The 18,253-nt window shown below is 46.8% G+C and overlaps 1 protein-coding gene across 1 annotated transcript in view; it reads right to left on the bottom strand.

Moving 5' to 3' along the window:
• Window positions 1-18,253, bottom strand: part of VPS8 (VPS8 subunit of CORVET complex) — a 932,181-nt gene that overhangs the window by 510,991 nt on the left and 402,937 nt on the right. The window contains exons 30-31 of the mRNA XM_030209561.1: window positions 9,978-10,034; window positions 4,530-4,612 (exon numbers count right to left, since the gene is read on the bottom strand). Coding sequence (XP_030065421.1) covers window positions 4,530-4,612; window positions 9,978-10,034 — 140 coding nt within the window. The remainder of the gene's footprint in view (window positions 1-4,529; window positions 4,613-9,977; window positions 10,035-18,253) is intronic.

The raw sequence follows: 18,253 nt of genomic DNA, 5'->3' as shown, positions 1-18,253 counted from the left end.
TTATTGGAAAAGTAATGGTAGCGATGCTGAAGGAAAGGTAGTGAACTTCCTAGAATCCAACAGGTTTCAAGATCTGAGACAACATGGTTTTACCAAAGGTAAATCATGCCAAACAAATCTCATTGAATTCTTTGACTGGCTGACCAGAGAACTAGATTGAAGACGTACACTAGATGTAATCTACTTAGATTTCAGCAAAGCCTTTGACAAGGCTCCTCATAGGAGGCTCTTGAATAAACTTAACAGGCTGAAGTTAGGACCCAAAGTAGTGAACTGGATTAGGAACTGGTTGACGGACAGACGCCAGAGGGTGGTGGTTAATGGAATTCACTCGGAGGAAGGATATGTGAGTAGTGGAGTGCCTCAAGGATCGGTGCTGGGGCCAATTCTGTTCAATATATTTGTAAACAACATTACCGAAGGGTTAGAACGTAAGGTTTGTCTTTTTGAGGATGATACCAAGATTTGTTACAGAGTGGACACCCTGGAGGGAGAGGAAAACATAAAAAAGGATCTTTAAAAGTTAGAAGAATGGTCTAATGTTTGGCAATTAAAATTCAATGCAAATAAGTGCAGAGTGATGCACTTAGGCAGTAGAAATACAAGGGAGACATATGTGCAAGGCAGTGAGAAGCTGATATGCACAGGTAGGGAGAGGAATCTTGGGGTGATAGTACCTGAGGATCTGAAGGCGACGAAAGTGTGTGTGACAAGGCGGTGGCCATAACCAGAATGATGCTAGGCTGTATAGAGAGAGGTGTAACCAGCAGAAGAAAGGAGGTGTTGATGCCCCTGTACAAATCGTTGGTGAGGCCCCACCTGGAGTACTGTGTTTAGTTTTGGAGGCCGTATTTTGCTAAAGATATAAGAAGAGTTGAAGTAGCCCAGAGGAAGGCAACAAAAATATGGGGCGTGCGCCAAAAGACGTATGAGAAGAGACTGGAAGAAGCGTAGTCAGGTTTTGATCTCAGGGGGAGCAGACTTTTATAAAATGGGCGCTGGTTGGGGTCAGCTAGACAGCAGTGTCTGTGTTGTTGCTCAAGGGCTGTTGCGGGCACTGATTAATACAGGCTGTCTCTGTTGTGTCCTGCCTACAAAGAAACAGTAAGTTACATCAGGAGGCAGGATGCAGAAGAGGTGCCTGGACTATCCAGAGCAGGCAACCTCTCTTCTTAACTACCTACCACACACATTTATTCCACTGCTAGACACCTTGTTAACATTAGAGTAGCCATACTGGGTCAGACCAATGGTCCATCTAGCCCATTATCCTGTTTCCAACAATGGCCAACCCAGGTCACAAGCACCTGGCAGAAACCCAAACTGTGACAACATTCCACAATAACAATCTAATACAAAATAGGGAGCCACAAAAGAAAAAAAAAATAACAAAAATTGAAAAAGAGACCCCCTCCTCTCTGCCCAAGGAAGCCAGACTATATAAACAGTGCAATACTGGCAAAAAAGAAACAGAAATGCATTTTCTCCTGTACTTTGCAAAATAAAAATTGAAAAAAAACGTACCTTTTACAAAACAGGTATTTGTATTTTCAAATGTAAGCCACATTTAATCTGACTTTGCTTGGGATAATGTGTGATATAAATGTGTAAAAATCCTTTATCCTCCACTTTTTAAGACACTACCTATCCTGCTGGATAGTGATGGCACAAGGAAAGCAAGTTTGGTCCAGTGAAGACTAACTCAAAATAACCTGTTCCTTAGATGGGCCCTAGTATTGCCATTATTAAAAACGCGACCATACCATGCCTCTGTGGCTATGTTCCACTAACGTTAAATGATTAACTGGATTTCTTGAAAGGATTATATAAACCTAGGATGCAAGACTAGGGACACAAATATATATTTATTTATTCAATATCACAATTCCTCATGCACAGCCACAAAACAATTTTTTAGGGTGGATAGTGTTCCTTTTATTATCGACCAGATAGAGATAAAATTTTTCAGTTTTGGCACAGTCATCACAAGCAAAAAATATAAGAAAACCAATGGACTGCATTAGGGGCTTATAGCCCATTTATGTTTAAACAAAAGAGATCTGATGAAACAAAATATTTCTTTTTATTTTGACTTATAAAACCACTTGCCCCTGAAACACATTCAAAACAGAATAATCAATTTGCGTGTCTAAAAGAAAGGTCTACAAAATAGATGATGTGATTCCATGTGCCCCAATGAAAGGAGAGTTTAATTCTACTTTCATTTAATTTCAATATATTCTATCACCTTTAAAACACCAGGCTTCCCAAGGCAGATTACAACAACAGTTAAGATGAACCCATCAGGAAACAGGATATCCTCACTGAAATCTGGACATCTGTATTGTATAGAACAAGAACAGTGAAGAAAAATGAGCTCAACCTATACAGTTTATAATTGCAGTTTCTACCGGCTACAATATTTTTTGAAGCTGTTTTAGTGATATTCAAGTATTTCTTTCTCCTCCCGCTTTTAAGGCACTGCATATCTAACTGAAATAGCTTTAGACCTTTCTACAGATGGGCCAACAATAAAAAATGACAAGGTGGAGGCAGCAGCTCATAAGTTTGCTTGCTTTGTTTCGAGTGAATGGCAATGACGGCTGCGCGGGGGAGTGGAAGCAGATTAACCAAACCGGCTTCCTTGCTTACAATGGACTAGATAGGCTCACTTCCACTCCTATTAAAACCTCCTTGGGCAACTCTTTCTCCCTTCTCCACCCCCTCCCCGAACCTTACATCTTTCGCGTTTCTCCCACAGCCTCTCTACAGTCTGTGTGGTCATTTTCAGTGCCCTAACGCGTTCTCCGTCCGGCACCGGCGGTTCAGATAGTCAGCCTTCTTGCCAGTGTCGGGGCCTCTCCTCAGGCGCGTCCCGCCTACTGTAATGCAACGCCCTGTTTTCCGCAGAGGTGGGACGCGCCTGAGGAGAGGCCCCGACGCTGGCAAGAAGGCTGACTATCTGAATCGCCGGTGCCGGACGGAGAATGCTTCAGGGCTGTATAAACGGCCACGCAGATGGGAGAGGCAGAAGAGACAGGAGAAGCTCGCAAGGGAGGGAAGAGGACGGAGGTAGAGAACGATATTGGCATGTGGCGGCAGCGAATAGGAGCCATTTTTTCTAAAAGTCTGTTTGGGGGAGCAACCGCTCCCCCTGTGCCCCACCTAGCTATGCCACTGATGTATACCCTAGAGGAGAGAAGGGACAGGAGAGATATGATACAGACATTTAAATACTTGAAAGGTGGAGGAGTGGCCTAGTGGTTAGGGTGGTGGACTTTGGTCCTGGGGAACTGAGGAACTGAGTTTGATTCCCGGCACAGGCAGCTCCTTGTGATTCTGGGCAAGTCACTTAACCCTCCATTGCCCGCCGCATTGAGCCTGCCATGAGTGGGAAAGCGCGGGGAACAAATGTAACAAAAAAAAAAAATAGAAACAAATATTTTCCAGAGAAGGGAAAATGGTAAAACTAGAGGACATGAATTTAGGTTGTGGGGTGGTAGGCTTAGGAGTAATGTCAGAAAATTCACAGAGAGGGTAGTTGATACCTGGAATGCCCTCCCGAGGGAGGTGATGAAAAATATTGTGGCGGAATTCAAAATGGTATAGGATGAACACAGAGGATCTCTAATTAGAAAAATGAATGGTAGAAAAAAAAAACCCAAAAAACTTAAAGGGTTGCACATGTGTTTGCATATCAAGCGGTGCTCCAGTGGCGTACCAAGGGGGGGGCGGTCCGCCCCGGGTGCACGCCACTGGGGGGTGCCGCGGCGTGCGCCTGCTCTGAGTTCGCTGACTTCTCGCGTTCGCTGCAGCTCCCTCTGTCCTGGAACAGGTTACTTCCTGTTCCGGGTCAGAGGGAGCTGCAGCGAACGCGCGAAGTCAGGGAACTCTGAGCAGGCACGCGCTGCGGCACCCCCCCCCCCCCAGCGGCGTGCACCCGGGGGGGGGGTCCCCGCTGCATCGGGGGGGGGGGGTGCTGCACCCTGGGGGGCGGGGCGCCGTCCCAGGTGTCCACCCCCCTAGGAACGCCACTGCGGTGCTCAGATGGCAACTCTGGCTGTATCAACTAAGGCCAGTGCTAGGCTGGCTTGTATGATCTCAGTGCCGCATATAGCAATCCGGTTTAGGATGGGCTGGGGAGAGCTTCGATGGAAACTCCAATAATTTGGAACATAAGGACAGTGCTGGGCAGACTTTTACGGTCTGTCCCACAAATCACAAGACAGATTCGGATAGGATTTAACGGCAACTCCAGTAATTGGAACACAAGGACAGAGCCAGGCAGACTTCTATGATCTGTGTCCCAGAAACAACAAAGAAAGACCATGATCAAGTATGTAATATCACGTTCATTGTTGATTTAATCTAGAATTGAGAATGAATGTGACTGTTGGGCAGACTAGATGAATGGTTTTTATCTGCCATCACTTACTATGTTACTATGTATGCACAAAAGATTACAACTAGAACCAGTTCTCAAATGCAGCAACACTAGAAATGTACTTGAAAGTCAGGCATTGACCTACAATTCTGCCTTTTCTGCCAGACGAATCAGCCTGTTCTCTTCAAATTGAACTAGTCCTCCAGCTTGGAGCAGTTCAAGAAGAACCTGCAGTAGAAACAAATAAAAATCACAATGTAATTGGGTCAACTCATATTCATTTAGCTTATAACTTCTTACCTATCCTTTTACTTCTGCTTGCTAAACATCAAATTCCTACAGTATGAATAAATCCCATCACCCCTTGGGTGAGAACCAGATAATTTACCTGGTTCTCTTTAGTTAAATATTAAGTCACGCTTACCCAACTAAAAGTGCAGCTGAATATTTGGCTTGACCTAGCCAATCAAAATGCTGATAGGCTAGATTTAGCAAAATCAGCACTAACCAACTAATTATCTTAAAAAATAATGCCAGCAGTCCTCAATCCCCCCTCCTCCATCCCAGCTGGTTCACCTGATAAAGCAAACAAAATGAGAGGTATGAGGAATTTCACTTTCTGAAATCTTCTTCCCCTGCCCCTATCCCCCCCCTCCCAAAAAAAAAAAAATCACCTTAACCTCAGGTGGCAAGAAAATCAAATTGGTATAAGGTTGAAGTAGTTTTGGGGATTTCTAAGGCATAAAGAGGTATTTGCAAGGTGGAGAAAGGGAAGAACAATCAGAAATTCAGGGATCAGCTCTCATTTATTATATTGCTTTCACCAGGAGCCTCAGCCCAGAAGGATGGAGGAAGATCAGAATGTCAGGGGGAGAGGGGTGAGGGTCATATTTGGGAGAACTTTACTATTGGGTGTACACTGGGAGTGAGGAATGGACCTTTTTTTTTTGTTTGGTCTGGCAATCCTCCCTAATTTAAGCCTGTCATAGCATCTAGATTTGCCAAGCCAACTTAGCCGGTTAGCACTGAATATTGTGTTATCCAACCCCATTTTGGAATGATGTTGTAGGAGGTGGAAGGCCTCCAATTATTTAATGTACAGAAATTAATGTCTCATATGTTGGACAGAGAGAAATGAAGGTTTCTTTCCTTCTAATCATGAGAAGCTTGCTGGCTTGCTGGAATAGCAATTACACTATAAGCCCTGATTGCCCACAATCTCTCCCATTGAATATGGTCAGGAGACAGAATTCTTTCCCATGCCCTTTGAAGTAAGGCTACTATCCAGGAGAGAATTACCCTTTTTTTACAACCATGAGAGGAACACCAGGTAACACCTTATTTCCTTCTCTGCCTAGAACAATTCAAACACTATCTCCCTGATCCCTGGAGTCAATAGCAATAGTTCTGTTGACAAGAGAAACCTAACACCTCTATAGCAACTGGAAGCAGTAGTTAACTTTTGTCTCCTCTTTTAGAATAGGGGAAATACTAATTAAAGGTTCTGAGAAATGTATTCTTGTGTGAGGCTGTAAAGATGAATAGAAGAGGTCCAAAACATTTGGACAACAGACCAAATGCATCTTCAAAAGGAAATATAAACAGATGCTATATATTTCTTTATTGTCAGGAGATCCTGCCTGACTGTAAGATGCTAATTAAGGAGGTGAGGAAACCCTCCCTCCTTCTTGTGCTCCATGTATTGAAAGGGAAAAGAAATCCTATATAATATTTCTCTGCCAGATAGGAGGTTGGGCAGTGTACATCTCTTTTGGCTCCCAAGCCAGGGAGTTTGAAAGAATGTCCTGTTCCCACTTTCCATTGTAATTTCCATTTCTATATATGTTCTCATTTCTGTCATATTCTAGACTATTTCTATGACTATTTTTATTATTTATCCTAAATCTCTGGATAAAGAATAAACTTGTGTTTTTCCCCCAACGGAAGCTTCTCTTGGTTTTTTTTCTCTTTATTTGTTGTAGTGCAAATGGTCCATAATCCAGCTGTCCGGTTTCTAAGATACAGTTGAGAGGATTGTATTGTGTAAGTAGTGCTGACCGTGATTAGAGACCCTGGAGGTGCGGCATGAAAGGCACAAACAATGGCTATATCTGAGTGCACAGTAGTTTTGTGTGCATAGATTTACCAAAAGGGGCAAGATTTTAAACCGAGCAGATTTAACCACCTAAGTGTTTCAGGTAGCTTGTTAAATCTTTTGAAAATAGGCCCCATGAGGTAATCAGTCCACCATCCTGCCCCTGAATTATTTCCCTCACCATTGTGCTCACCAATCTCCTTACAGTATACACTAACACCATTCATGTACTTCCTTCAAATACAGCATGACTTATTTTCCGCCAAAATCGTTTTTACTTATTTTTGTTAAATTTGTACCCCGCGCTTTCCCACTCATGGCAGGCTCAATGCAGCTTACATATACAGGTACTTATTTGTACCTGGGGCAATGGAGGATTAAGTGACTTGCCCAGAGTCACAAGGAGCTGCCCGTGCCTGAAGTGGGAATCGAACTCAGTTCCCCAGGACCAGAATCCACCACCCTAACCACTAGGCCACTCCTCCACTAGCCCACTCCTCAAGTCACTTCACTGGCTCCCTGTCTGCCTCTGCATACAATTCAAACTTCTCTTACTGACCTTTAAGTGCATCCATTCTGCAGCTCCCCATTACCCCTCTACTTTCATCTCTCCCTACATTCCTCCCCGTGAACTCCGCTCACTGGACAAATCTCTCTTGTCGTCCCCCTTCTCCTCCACTGCTAACTCCAGGCTTCGTCCCTTTTCCCTCGCAGCACCCTATGCCTGGGATAAACTTCCTGAGCCTGTACATTTAGCTCCATCTCTGCCTATTTTCAAATCTATGCTGAAAACCCACCTTTTCACCAATGCTTTTAGCTCCTAGCTACTACTCAATTGCCTCCCCCTTGTTCCTTCTCACCCAGTACTTCCCTTGCCCTTAATTGTCTTGTCTGTCTGTATTTTTAGACTGTAAGCTCTATAGAGCAGGGACTCTCTCTCTATGTCAGGCGTTCAGCGCTGCATGCGTCTGGTAGTGCTATACAAATGTTATTAATAATAATAGTATGCCTATGACTAAGTGTGTAGAGAGTAAGCAAAAGTGTAGGACATATGCATATATAACATTAGCCAGTGCAAAATGAGTGGAAAACTGGACAGTTCAATCGCCACTAAAATCACAACAGCCTATATTTTTATAAATCTACGAGAGCCTGCATGGTGGCCTTTTGCTATGAAGAAAAGAAAAAAAACCCTGTCGGCATGGTTTTTTTATGACTCTTCATTCATGTTTACCCATGGATTATTTCCCTGTTTGAATATACTCTCCCACTCTGATCACTACACCTCTGGCCCTGCAGCCAGAGGTCATGTGCCAGGGCTCCTTCTGAAACCTTATTTCATGTGCTCTAAATCCAGTCACCAGATGAAGTCCTTAACAATTACCCTACCTCCCAGTGCCTGAGCATTGCCCCAGCAGCATCCTGAGCCTCACCTAAACACAGGGATCGAACCAAGAGCATTCCATGGACTGCTCTCAAGAAAATGTGGAAAAAAGTGGGGTATAAATGTTCATAAATAAATAAATAAAATGATTTTAATGGGCAAGCTGAGTTGATTAATAAAATCACATGTGTTTTGGAGAAATTTCCCATGGTTAATGCAGAGCTGCCAAGATACCTAATTCTTCAAGAATGATTGTTTTGGCCAGTCCTGATTTTGAACTTGCATCCCAAGGCAGTATGGTATTTGTAGTCTACCCACTCAAATTAGTACTGTAAGTCTCATAATACATCAAGATAGGGATCAGCAAAAGCCAGGACCTGGCCTAAAATACCCCTCCAGCAACTGTGTACCTGGTCTCTTTGCTAAAGTTATTTATGAGTGGTTTGCTGTAATAGGACAGAGTCCTTAAATGTCTAATGTTACAAGAAAACTGCTTATCCGAGCCAGAGTTTACATCTCTCCTGTTTATACAGGAGAATGCCTGGAGAGAAATGCAGCTGTCTCAGGTACATATGTCCATAATGAGAGAGAGAGCTTGAAAAGCCCCACCTGAGGTCTAAGGAAGAGAAAGTATTGCTTGCTCCTGGACTTCAGTGGTCACTGTGCCTTTGAAAGCTTAAGACCACATGTCTGCTTTCTAAGCTGTTCTGTATTCTTGTTTCTGTTGTTGCCTATATGCTGCAGCTCAGAAGCTGAATTTAATCTAAACACTTGTATTGAGCCAGACAGCCTTCTTCTGGAGTTCATAAGGTGCAGTACATATATACATATGCAACACATTAAGATGTGATTGGAATTTCTTTTGAGTAAAGCCTATGGTGCCCAATAAAACTGGATATTTCTCTATATCTTTGCACCATATTTTGGGGGTCTCTGATTGCATATGTTGGTACTTGAGGATCTTTTCTTTCTACATACATAGCACAGAATAGTCGTAAGAGCTGCAAAATTCAACCCTTCTTGCAAAATTATATAAGGGGCTCTCTAGTTATTTTCTTTCCCCTTATAGTAAATGAGGAGTTATATCCAGGTTCTCTCTCCTGCTGCTCCTGTGGGTCAGGGCACATTTAATAATTTGTTTAAATCTGCCACCCACCTATCCTTGTCACAGAGACAGCAGGAGTTAAGAGCCCTCAGTGTCATCTTGCAATCTTTCTGTATACAAGACTTTGAAAGTGAGCAGTCATATCCTGCAACCGCAATTATAACTATTTACAGTTCTGTACTACTGAATCTACATTTTTTTTCTATGCTGTGAACCTCTTGTCTATAAGTCCACTTTCCTGTGCTGCAAATATCAATCTCATATCTTCAGGTCTAAGTTCATTTCTCCGTAGTCATTCCTATGTCTGGTTTTGTCTTTGCACCCAAATTTCCATACTTGAGTTACTCTGGTTTGGCAGAACAACTTTATCAGATTGTGTTTAGTGCAATTTTATTGTTAGGGTATCTCTTGTTTTATCTTATACAAGATTACTACGTTCACTGCTAAAAAAGCAACCTCTGCAGCTACATATTTATCCGGTGTGATTAGCCTAGAGGAGATACTATTATATTGTCACATCATCATTTACATCAGTTGGATAAGAAAACATACATTGCTCTTTGCCGCACTTCTTTGGATAAATATGGATTGCGAGAGTGTTTGAGGTGTCTGTTGGAGATCCATGTAGGGGAGCATGGATCACGTGGTTGTGCGCTGTTTGAGTGAGTGCGGGTAGGGGGATAAATTGAAAATTGTTATACAGTGTGAGAGCTCGGAAGCTCTTCTTTTTGACAAGTCTGTTTGTTAGAGACTTTGGTTGAAAGCAAGCTTTTATATTTTTCTCTTTTTTTCATGCAAATATCAGCTTGTGCTTTGTAACCATTTGATTTCATGTATAGCACTAACGTTTGTTCATGCTGTTTACTTCAGTGCTTGTAATGATTCCTATCCTCACTGTTCATAAATAAGTATTTAAAAATAAAACTTCATATTCTACTTTTTTATTTCTTCCACAAACTTTTATCCATAACCACCTACTATTCATGCTTATTCCTTTTCATATCACTACCTGCTGTCTTTCTGAATGGCGTGAGTCATCATCTGGGCTGCAGAGAAATTCAAGCACCTGTCCAAAAAGAAACAAACAATGTTCTTTCTATCAGACATGTTTGTAGCACTGGTAAAGAAGGGATAAGAGTAAGACACTTAAAATGTGGGTACAAAGAGTCTTAAGAAAAAATACAATAGAGACAGATGAGGAGTAATGGAGAAAAGCAAACTTGTTTACATATTAACAAGTGTTCTCTGTGGATTGCAGTATTAAATCAGGCACACAGGTCGATGACATCATAGGACAACACTGGGACAGAACAGCTCTCCCAGAAATTAGAATTAAAGTTCTGAGAATGTTTGGCATTTCATGTGCACAGCAGTCCCATAAAATAGTTTAAAGCTTGGAATTAACTCTCAGGGAGGCAGGCTGCATTTTCTATCATGTTAATTCTGCTGTCTTTTGAAAACATTAGTTACAGGTAAGCAACTTTGTTTTTTCTTTGGAAAAACAGGATTGAAAATAGGTACACAAGTGAGCAAGTCTCAACCTCAGGGTTGCTTCCTGCTCAAGATAATTATTATTATTTATCAAATTACATAAAAGCTGCTTATATTGGTTTTCAAAACTTTAGTTTCAAAGGAACCTCTTTACCTTTTTCACTTTCTGTTACAATACACCCCTCCGTGTACTCTTTACTTGCAAGATCAGAATCTACTCATTGTACCAACCTATAAACAAATTCTTCATGAGCATACTCATGCCTCAATCTTTTCCATTCAAGGGCCACATCTTTAGAACCTTTTACCCACTCCTCTGCGACATCAGACTTCTCTACCAACTTTTACGATTGAACTTAAGTCATTTTTATTCCAAGATGCATTTTATTAGACTTTTTACTTACAGAACCCTTACTAACCTCCCTGAATTACTTAAGAGCAACCCTACTGTTTGTTCCTCCCCTCTCTTTTTCTTGAATATATGGAGTTCTTCCTCCCAACCTCACTTTCATTGATTATGTACACATACAATTATTTTCTCTCTTTTATTTTGTTAGTTGTACATTGTGAGCCACCTAGATGGCACTCCCAGATGGCGGATTAGTAAATCTTAATAAACTTAACTTCCACTATTGAAGAGCAATCCACACTCCACGTATGTGAGAATTGGTTAGTTCACATGGACAGACTGCTCAGTAGCATGAAGTGTAGTGAAGACCAGGAAAGTTGCTTTCCAGATGCTCTCTAGAGATGCAGACTTTTAGTTGCACTAGTGGCTCTTATTTGGTGAAGTTTGACTCTGCTAGACAGGAGAGTACCACCCTAGTCATAAGAGAACTGAATACATGAAACTAGCCAGTTAACTAGGATAAGATTTCCCACTAGAGATCCAAGTCAGTAATCGCTGAAAGAGTCAAAGAGCTGCATAGTTTCCTGATGGACATTGATCCTTTCAAGTACTAAGCAAGGGCTCACATAATCTAGGACCTGGGTCTCCACTCCCAGTCCTCAAGGCCTGCCAACAGGACACATCTTCAGGGTACCCCTAATGAATATGCATAAGAAAGATTGGCATACAATGGAGGAAGCAGGCATGTAAATCTCTCTCGGCAGACATTTTCAGCTGCACTAACCAGTTAAGCACCACTGAATATGACTGGTTAGTCCAGGAGCTGTTTCTGGACGGTTAAATCGCTTTGAATATTGACCCCTAAATCTATTTGAAGCATTCCCCAGAGTCAGCGGACGATACATACCTGTAGCAGGTGTTCTCCGAGGACAGCAGGCTGATTGTTCTCACGACAAGGTGATGTCCACGGCAGCCCCCACCAACCGGAACAAAACTTTGCGGGCGGTCCCACACGCAGGGCACGCCCACCGCGCATGCGCGGCCATCTTCCCGCCCGTGCGTGACCGTTCCCGCTCAGTTGAATGACAAGCAAAAGAATGAGTAAAACGCAACTCCACAGGGGAGGAGGGAGGGTAGGTGAGAACAATCAGCCTGCTGTCCTTGGAGAACACCTGCTACAGGTATGTATCATTCGCTTTCTCCAAGGACAAGCAGGCTGCTTGTTCTCACAACTGGGGTATCCCTAGCTCTCAGGCTCACTCAAAACAAGAACCCAGGTCAATTTAACCTCGCAACGGTGAGGGCATAACAGAAATTGACCTACGAAGAACAACTAACTGAGAGTGCAGCCTGAACAGAACAAATCGGGTCCTGGAGGGTGGAGTTGGATTCAAACCCCAAACAGATTCTGCAGCACCGACTGCCCGAACCGACTGTCGCGTCGGGTATCCTGCTGGAGGCAGTAATGTGATGTGAATGTGTGGACAGATGACTACGTCGCAGCCTTGCAAATCTCTTCAATAGTGGCTGACTTCAAGTGGGCCACTGACGCTGCTATGGCTCTAACACTATGAGCCGTGACATGACCCTCAAGAGCCAGCCCAGCCTGGGTGTAAGTGAAGGAAATGCAATCTGCTAGCCAATTGGAGATGGTGCGTTTCCCGACAGCGACCCCTTTCCTATTGGGGTCGAAAGAAATAAACAATTGGGCGGACTGTCTGTGGGGCTGTGTCCGCTCCAGATAGAAGGCCAACGCTCGCTTGCAGTCCAATGTGTGCAACTGACGTTCAGCAGGGCGGGTATGTGGTCTGGGAAAGAATGTTGGCAAGACAATTGACTGGTTAGATGGAACTCCGACACCACCTTTGGCAGGAACTTAGGGTGAGTGTGGGCGTACTACTCTGTTATGATGAATTTAGTATAAGGAGCATGAGCTACCAGGGCTTGCAGCTCACTGACTCTACGAGCTGAAGTAACTGCCACCAAGAAAATGACCTTCCAGGTCAAGTACTTCAGATGGCAGGAATTCAGTGGCTCAAAAGGAGGTTTCATCAGCTGGGTGAGGACGACGTGGAGATCCCATGACACTGCAGGAGGCTTGACAGGGGGCCTTGACAAAAGCAAGCCTCTCATGAATCGAACGACTAATGGCTCTCCAGAGATGGCTTTACCCTCTGCACGATGATGGTAAGCACTAATCGCACTAAGGTGATTCCTTACTGAGTTGGTCTTGAGGCCAGACTCTGATAAATGCAGAAGGTATTCAAGCAGGTTCTGTGCAGGACAAGAGCGAGGTTCTAGGGCCTTGCTCTCACACCAAACAACAAACCTTCTCCACTTAAAAAAGTAACTCTTTTTAGTGGAATCCTTTCTAGAGGCAAGCAAGACGCGAGAGACACCCTCAGACAGACCCAACAAAGCAAAGTCTACGCCCTCAACATCCAGGCCGTGAGAGCCAGAGACTGAAGGTTGGGGTGCAGAAGCGCTCCGTTGTTCTGCGAAATGAGAGTCAGAAAACACTCCAATCTCCACGGTTCTTCGGAGAACAACTCCAGAAGTAGAGGGAACCAGATCTTACGAGGCCAAAAAGGCGCTATCAGAATCATGGTGCCGCGGTCTTGCTTGAGCTTCAGTAAGGTCTTCCCCACCAAAGGTATGGGAGGATAAGCATACAGGAGGCCGGTCCCCCAATGGAGGAGAAAGGCATCCGATGCTAGTCTGCCGTTTGCCTGTAGTCTGGAACAGAACAGAGGCAACTTGTGGTTGGTCTGAGAGGCGAAAAGGTCCACCGAGTGCCCCACTCTCGGAAGATCTTGCGTACCACTCTGGAATGGAGCGACCACTCGTGCGGTTGCATGACTCTGCTCAGTCTGTCGGCCAGACTGTTGTTTACGCCTGCCAGGTATGTGGCTTGGAGAAGCATGCCGAACTGGCAAGCCCAATGCCACAGCCCGACGGCTTCCTGACACAGGGGGCGAGATCCGGTGCCCCCCTGCTTGTTGATGTAATACATTGCAACCTGATTGTCCGAATTTGTATGATTTGGTAGGACAGCCGATCTCTGAAGGCCTTCAGCGCGTTCCAGACCGCTCGGAGCTCCAGGAGGTTGATCTGAAGATCTTGTTCCTGGAGGGACCACAGACCCTGGGTGTGGAGTCCATCGACATGAGCTCCCCACCCCAGGCGAGATGAATCCGTCATCAGCACTTTCGTGGGCTGCGGAATTTGGAATGGACGTCCCAGGGTCAAATTGGTCCGAATGGTCCACCAGTGCAGCGAATTGCGGCAACTGATGGGCAGATGAATGACATCCTCTAGATTCCCGGTAGCTTGACACAACTGGGAAGCTAGGGTCCATTGAGCAGGTCTCATGTGAAGGCGAGCCATGGGAGTCACGTGAACCGTGGAGGCCATATGACCCAGGAGTCTCAACATCTGCCGAGCTGTGACCTGCTGAGACGCTCTGGTCTGAGAGTCTGCGCCCTTGCCTCGGGAAGGAAGGCCTGAGCCGTCTGAGAATTCAGCAACGCTCCTATGAATTCCAGAGATTGGACTGGCTGCAGATGGGACTTCAGGTAATTTATCACAAACCCCAGCAGCTCCAGAAGGTCGGTAGTACACTGCATGGACCGAAGAGCTCCTGCCTCTGAGGTGCTCTTGACCAGCCAATCATCGAGATACGGGAACACATGCACTCCCAGCTTGCGTAGATACGCCGCAACCACCACGAGACACTTCGTGAATACCCGTGGTGCAGAAGCGAGCCCAAAGGGCAGCACACAATACTGAAAGTGCCGTGTCCCCAGACGGAATCGGAGATACTGTCTGTGAGCTGGCAGTATCGGGATGTGAGTGTAAGTGTCCTTTAAATCCAGGGAACATAGCCAATCGTCTTTCTGAACCATTGGTAGAAGGGTGCCCAAGGACAACATCCTGAACTTCTCTTTGACCAGGTATTTGTTCAGGCCTCTCAGGTCTAGGATGGGGCGCATCCCCCCTGTTTTCTTTTCCACAAGGAAGTACCTGGAATAGAATCCCTGCCCTTCCTGCCCGGGTGGCACGGGCTCGACCGCATTGGCGCTGAGAAGGGCGGAGAGTTCCTCTGTAAGTACCTGCCTGTGATGGGAGCTGAAGGATTGGGCTTCCGGTGGGCAATTTGGTGGAGTGGAGGCCAAATTCAGGGTGTATCCGCACCGCACTATTTGGAGAACCCACTGGTCGGAGGTTATCAGAAGCCACCTTTGGTAAAAAACTTTCAACCTCCCCCCGACCGGCAGGTCGTCCGGTACGGACACTTTGATGGCGGCTTTGTTCCCATGGATCCAGTCAAAAGCCCGTCCCCGGCTTTTGCTGTGGAGGCGCAGGGGTCTGCTTAGGCGCAAGCTGTTGACGGGAACGAGCACCCTGGGACTGTCCCTGTGCCTGAGGAGGCCTTCGGGCCAGCTGGGTGTACCTACGCTTGTTGTAGGCATAGGGCACAGCCTGCCTGGCCCGGGAAAAACGTCCACCTGCTGAGGTGGATGCTGAAGGCGCCCGGTGGGAGAGCTTGTCGAGAGCGGTTTCCCGCTGATGTAGTTGGTCCACCAACTGCTCGACCTTCTCGCCAAAGATGTTATCCCCCCGGCAAGGGACATCCGCCAGTCGTTGCTGGGTGCGGTTGTCCAGGTCAGAGGCACGCAGCCAGGAGAGTCTGCGCATCACTATACCTTGGGCCGCAGCTCGAGATGCCACATCACAGGTGTCATAGATACCCCTGGACAGGAACTTTCTGCACGCCTTCAGCTGCCTGACCACCTCCTGAAAGGGCCTGGACTGCTCCGGGGGGAGCTTGTCGACCAGGTCCGCCAGTTGCTTCACATTGTTCCGCATGTGAATGCTCGTGTAGAGCTGGTATGACTGGATGCGGGTCACAAGCATGGGAGATTGGTAGGCCTTCCTCCCAAACGAGTCCAGAGTGCGAGACTCCCGCCCCGGGGGCGCCGAGGCGGTATCCCTTAAACTCCGTGCCCTCTTGAGAGCAGAGTCCATGACCGCCGAGTCATGAGGCAATTGGGGCCGCATCAACTCTGGGTCAGAGTGGATCCTGTATTGGGACTCCGCTTTCTTGGGGATGGTGGGGTTAGATAAGGGCTTCAGCCAGTTCTGAAGCAGTGTCTCTTTGAGGACATTGTGCAATGGCACCGTGGAAGACTCTCTAGGTGGTGATGGATAGTCGAGGACCTCGAGCATCTCAGCCCTCGGCTCATCCACAGAGACCACGGGGAAGGGAATGCAAATAGACATATCCCTGACGAAGGAGGCAAAGGAGAGGCTCTCAGGGGGTGAGAGCTTCCTCTCCGGTGAAGGAGTGGGGTCGGAGGGAAGGCCCTCAGACTCCTCTGAGGAGAAATATCTGGGGTCCTCCTCCTCCCCCCACGAGGCCTCTTCCTCGGTGTCGGACATGAGCTCTTACAGCTCAGACCTGAACCGGGCCCATCTCGACTGCGAGGAACCATGTCCTTGATGATGGCGTCGAGCGGTGGACTCCCGCGCCGGCGGGGATGAAGCTCCCTCCATCGACATCGACGGGGATTCCACCTGCGTGGTGGTCGACACCGGTGCCGCAAGCGGCGTCAGTGTCGGAGGCCTCGGCATCGGGCTAGAGCACACCGGCGCCTCGATCAACAGCGCCAGGGGCGCAAGCACCCCCGGTGCCGGCAAAGCCTGGCGCATCAGCCCTTCCAGAATCCCTGGAAGGATGGCTCGGAGGCACTCGTCAAGGCCCGCTGTTGGGAAAGGCAGAGGGGCCGGTGTGGGTGTCGGTGCCGGACGCTGCTCGGGTCCAGGAGACGGTACCGAAGCACCCATGGACTGACGCAGCGACACCTCTTCAACCGAGGGGGAACGCTCCTCTCGGCACTGCCGCTTCCTCGGTGTCAAATCATCTCTGGAGGCGCCGGAGCTGGTAGTCCCGTGCGCCGTGGGCGACCGATGACGGTGCTTTGTAGTTTTCTTTCGGTGCCCATCATCGGCACTCGGCGGCAGAGATGAAGAGGAGGTAGAACCCCCCGGCCTCGAGGGATCAGGTCTGACAGGGTTCGGTCCCGATGGCCCTGGGTAGAGGGAGTGGCCGGGGCCGATTGCCCGCACGGCTGCTCACCCCCGCCGGTAGGCCGGCGGGCCAACGGTACCTGTACTCCTGGGGGTCAGTGCCATCGTCGGTGCCGATTTCGTGGACATCGGTACCGGTACCGAAGATCCGGCCGTCGACACCGAAGCCGTCGAGGGGCCGGTGCAAGTTCCAAAAAGACGGTCCTGAAGAACTGGAGGCACCAAGCGTATCGGTTTGCGAGATCTGCCGGCCGCACCGACCACACTTCTTGAATCCGCTCAGGACCTTCGAGGACATCGATGGAAAAATCGCGTCGGCGAAATCAAAGTCGTTGATGGTGGCGGTGAAAAGCACACCCAAAAAAAAGAAAACGACCGCGCAGCCACAAGGCAGCAACGAGGCGCCCCCGCGGCTAAAGACAACGAGGGGACAAACTTCTTTTTTTTTTTAACAGGAGAAAGAAAGAAGCGCGAACGCGTACGAAAAGAGAAAAAACTCGCGGCTAGGCCGCAATCCAGTTTCCAGGGCTGACAGAGAGAGAGAGACGATGGCACGTCTCTCTCCAGCGCGGAATCGAAAAAAACTGAGCGGGAACGGTCGCGCACGGGCAGGAAGACGGCCGCGCATACGCGGTGGGCGTGCCCTGCATTTTGTTCCAGTTGGTGGGGGCTGCCGTGGACGTCACCCAGTCGTGAGAACAAGCAGCCTGCTTGTCCTCGGAGAACATGCTGATCCAGCAACCATTCATGAGGCTGAATGACACTGCTGAGTTTGTCTGTCAAATGGTTTGGAATCTTGGCATATAGGTTGCTTGAATGGACATTTGAATATGAATCACAAAATCCCTATTTGTGTTAGCTCTCAAGAAAAAGGGATCTTACTTCTTCCTCTTTGTTGAAATAAAACACTCCCACCTGATTGCCAGTTTAGATCAGTACTCACCACTTCCAAAGAAGATGAGCAAATACTTGAAAAGTGAATAAAGTAGCTCTCATATCCAGATTATTGAAATGCAGTAGTTGTTCAGCCTTTTTCTAAATGTCTTGAGGTATCTTGAAGGCCAACAAGAGATCCCCACTCAATCTCTTAAGTATCTATGGTGAATAGACAACAATTTTGTTGGCGCATTAAGGGAAGCGCTCTGATTAGTTTGGCTTCTGTGGTCCACCATCAGAGTACAGCTTGAAGGAAAGTGGAAGTGAATATCTTGGAGAACAAGGGTTATAATGCTCATTCCCACAGAAATTTTAAGTCCCACTGTGTCTTCAGTACCTTGAGAGGAGCAAGAGACCATGTGCACTGTGGATGCCATGTGGTTCAGCTTTTCGAAGTAGGTTCTGGCTGTGACTGAAGT

The sequence above is a fragment of the Microcaecilia unicolor genome, chromosome 7 (assembly GCF_901765095.1).
Source record: "Microcaecilia unicolor chromosome 7, aMicUni1.1, whole genome shotgun sequence".
Taxonomy (NCBI): Eukaryota; Metazoa; Chordata; class Amphibia; order Gymnophiona; family Siphonopidae; genus Microcaecilia; species Microcaecilia unicolor.
This window is presented reverse-complemented; position numbering and strand designations above follow the sequence as displayed.